Source organism: Glycine max, chromosome 2, assembly GCF_000004515.6.
Source record: "Glycine max cultivar Williams 82 chromosome 2, Glycine_max_v4.0, whole genome shotgun sequence".
NCBI classification, from domain to species: Eukaryota; Viridiplantae; Streptophyta; class Magnoliopsida; order Fabales; family Fabaceae; genus Glycine; species Glycine max.
The window spans coordinates 14,163,760-14,167,251 of NC_016089.4; the positions used below are offsets into that span (position 1 = coordinate 14,163,760).

Here is a 3,492-nt window from a genome sequence, read left to right on the forward strand (position 1 = left end):
AGGCAACTTTATTAACGGCGACAGACGAAAGTTAATGACAGGATATATTTGTCGCACTTTTTACATTTCAGAGACACATTTGTCAACGAATTACACATTGAGAAACAAAAGTAGTTATTCACTCTAAATAATATAATTGATATGTTTATCTTTATCCACTAAGTATTTGTATACATATCTAGACCTATTACCCGCATTAATTAAAGGACCTATGTTCAGAAGTTAGATATTGATTTTTAAAGGAGAAACTGGAAAGTGCAAATATTTTAATTTTAAGGAATTGTGTAATATTTATAAATATATTATGCAGTTATAAATAAGGTCGGAAAATATAATACTAATACTCACAAATTTTAAGTAATTACTCATATTAGAGCTTAACTCATTTGATTGGTATATATATCCTATATATTGTGAGGAGGATTTTTATAGGTATTCATTGAATATGGTTCTAAATTGTCATTCCTACTTTTTTTCTATCGGCAAATAAATAAATATTTCTAAAAATGGGATAGAAGAGTACTCTAACTCAGGTACAAAAAAGTTTTGGAGTAAATAAACTGAAATGGGCTCTATGACAAAAAAGTTTTGTCATCCTACTTTAGTCCTCTAAATTTTTTTTCTATTTTTTTCTTTTTTCTTTTTTAATTTTTGTTCCAATATTTTTCTCATTGACACTTCCAACTAAACAGAGTTGTCCTACGTAACATTGTTTTCTTGTTCTTCTTTGCACTTCTCTATTTTTCTTTTACCACACCCACTACAACAACAATTGGCTTGCTTCCTCAGCTCCAATGATGAACCATATATAACAATAACTGCATGACAAGGAAGCCCAGCACAAAGAAGCAACAAAAACAGTTTTTTGCTTGTGCACTTTAATTTTACCCAAAAATAAAAAATAATCGCACGTGAGAAGGAGAAGCCGAAACCCCTAGAAATTGCATGCATGGAGGAATTGTTTGCTCTCAAGATATGGTTTGAATTTGAAGAAGAAGCATTTCTTTAAAGATTAAGAGGTTTATTGAAAGACTTAAGTCCAATAATATACTTATTGTTTGAGGTTTATTATTTTATGATAAAGAAAATTATATATTTATCGGTGTAAAATAATTTTATATTATCATTCAATTAATTATATTTATTATTTTTTTTACTTTTACAGCAACTATCTTAATCTCAAAAATATAAAACTATCTCGATAATTTGTAGTTAAAAAAATTATTTTTATGATAAAGAAAATTATTTTTTTTACTTTTACAGCAACTATCTCGATAATTTGTAGTTAATAAAAATATAAAACTATTAAGTTAGATTGAAAATAGATTAAATTTAACTCAATCTGGACCAGTCCTAAAGAAAATACTTGAAATAATCTGGACCACTCCTGAAGAAAATAGTTGATGTCCCACCTGAAATGCTTTATACTTAATTTTATTTATATATATATATATATATATATATATATATATATATATATATATAAATAAAATTAAGTATATAAATGATTAGTCTGATAGAATGAATTAGATAGTAGAAATTTTAAGCGCACTGTCTTATAAAAAGGCCTTAAAGAAACTGCTTGAAATAATGTAATTTACTCTATTTTTATTGATTTTAAAATAATTCAAAATAAATTATTAAATAAAAAATATATATTATATTTAAAAAAAAATTAAACTAAACCACTATTTAATAATTTTCATTTTGAAAATACCAGAAATAGTTAAGAAATTGTAGAAGAAAAATTATAATTATTTATTGATTAGCAACTTATTTTTATTAATTAAAATATTTGTAATATAAATAACAATATTTACATGAAAATCCGCGTTGGTAGAAAGTGAATATTCAAAATTTGGAATAATAATAATAATAATAGGGATAGGAACAAAGTTTGACCTCCTTGATATTTTATCGAGCTGAGGAACAGGTCAAAGCCCTAAAGGCACTGAGAACTGCTTTGGTCTTTCTGAATCTCTCTATATATGTGACCGTCCAACAACATCTGTCACCCTTCTGTACTCATCTGAGCCACGTGATCAAATAACTCCAAACCCACTAAGCCCACCCCCCGTGTATGAACGGTGTGCACAGCTGGACCTTACTCTCCACGTCACCCCCAAACCCTATATAAACTAACTCCCACTCCCTCATCCTCAACTCATTTCCAAACTTTAACGCGCCAAATTACAATCACCATGTCCTCTTCCTCTTCCTCCTTCTTCCCCGCCCATATCACCACCGACCAAGAATTCTCCCTCATCGTTGCCGCCCTCACCAACGTCGTCTCCGGCTCTACCTCCAGCTCCTCCGTCCCTGAATTCCGCTTCCCGCACTCCTCCCCGCCTCTTTCTGCCGCCAGCCTTATGCCGCCACCCCTGCCTAGCATCCACACGTGTCGCGAGTGCAACATCGCAGGATGCCTGGGATGCAACTTTTTCCCCGAGGAACAAAGGAAGAAATACAGAGGAGTTAGGCAGAGGCCTTCGGGAAAGTGGGCCGCCGAGATTCGCGATCGTCATCGTTCGGCCCGGGTCTGGCTCGGTACATTCGAAACCGCCGAGGACGCCGCCCGGGCCTATGACAAGGCCTCGTTCGAGTTACGCGGCCCACGGGCCAAGCTCAATTTCCCCTTGGTCGACGAGTCGCTCACTCTCCAGCCGGAGATGGCTGCAACAGAAGAGCAGATTAACAACGAGGATAATCTCAATCAAGGCATGGGAATGGACTCGCACGAATTCTGGGACAGGATCAACGAAGCTGATTTTCATCCGTTCATGATGATGATGGATTTTACTGGAGATTCTTCAGACTCTGCTGCCACTGGGTACACTCTCAGTTCCTGAAATTGATATTCAATTAAACCAAATAATTAGTTTTGTTAATGTGCGTTTAACAATTGTACAACTCGGCTAAGCGTATTTGTTAAATTAGCATTTGCTAGCTCCACTGCAATACATTACACTACATGTATTTCTGTAATATCTTTCTTCCGCTAGGTTTTTTTCGTGAGGAAGTTGCTGCATAGTACAAATCAAGAGTTTTAATGTTTCATTTCACCACCCCAAGAGTATGCTATGTATAAAGATTAGCGTATTATTACTGTTATCAATAATAGCTAGTTTTAAGAGCAACTTATCACTAGTCACTTTCAATTTGTACATTTTTAGTATGATTTAGGATATTATGCTTGAATTGGTCATACTTGTCTTTATTATGTTTTTTGTTTAATAAAACTGCTCTAAAAGAGATTCTAATAACTTATGTTGGGTACATTGGAGCACAGTTAGTTAAGTGTTTGTTTTGGTGATGAGAAAATTTTGGGGGCAGAAGTTTGACGTGGACAGACCCCACAGTGTATCACCTGAGGATGTAGATGTCGTGTGTTGCGCATTGGGACAGTGATTCTCTTTACCAAGTCCTAAAGAAAAGTTACGATTAGTGTCCACGATGATTGTCACTTTTACAAGATGTAATTGAAGCACGTTT

At 34.0% G+C, this 3,492-nt stretch overlaps 1 protein-coding gene across 1 annotated transcript; it reads left to right on the plus strand.

The window, feature by feature from the left end:
- Positions 1-2,084: 2,084 nt before the first annotated feature.
- Positions 2,085-3,164, plus strand: LOC100794381 (ethylene-responsive transcription factor ERF109; the record flags this gene model as incomplete). Its single annotated transcript, XM_003518791.5, has 1 exon — positions 2,085-3,164. A coding segment is annotated over one exon (765 nt), but the record flags the coding sequence as incomplete, so codon positions are not given.
- Between the last annotated feature and the right edge of the window lie 328 nt (positions 3,165-3,492).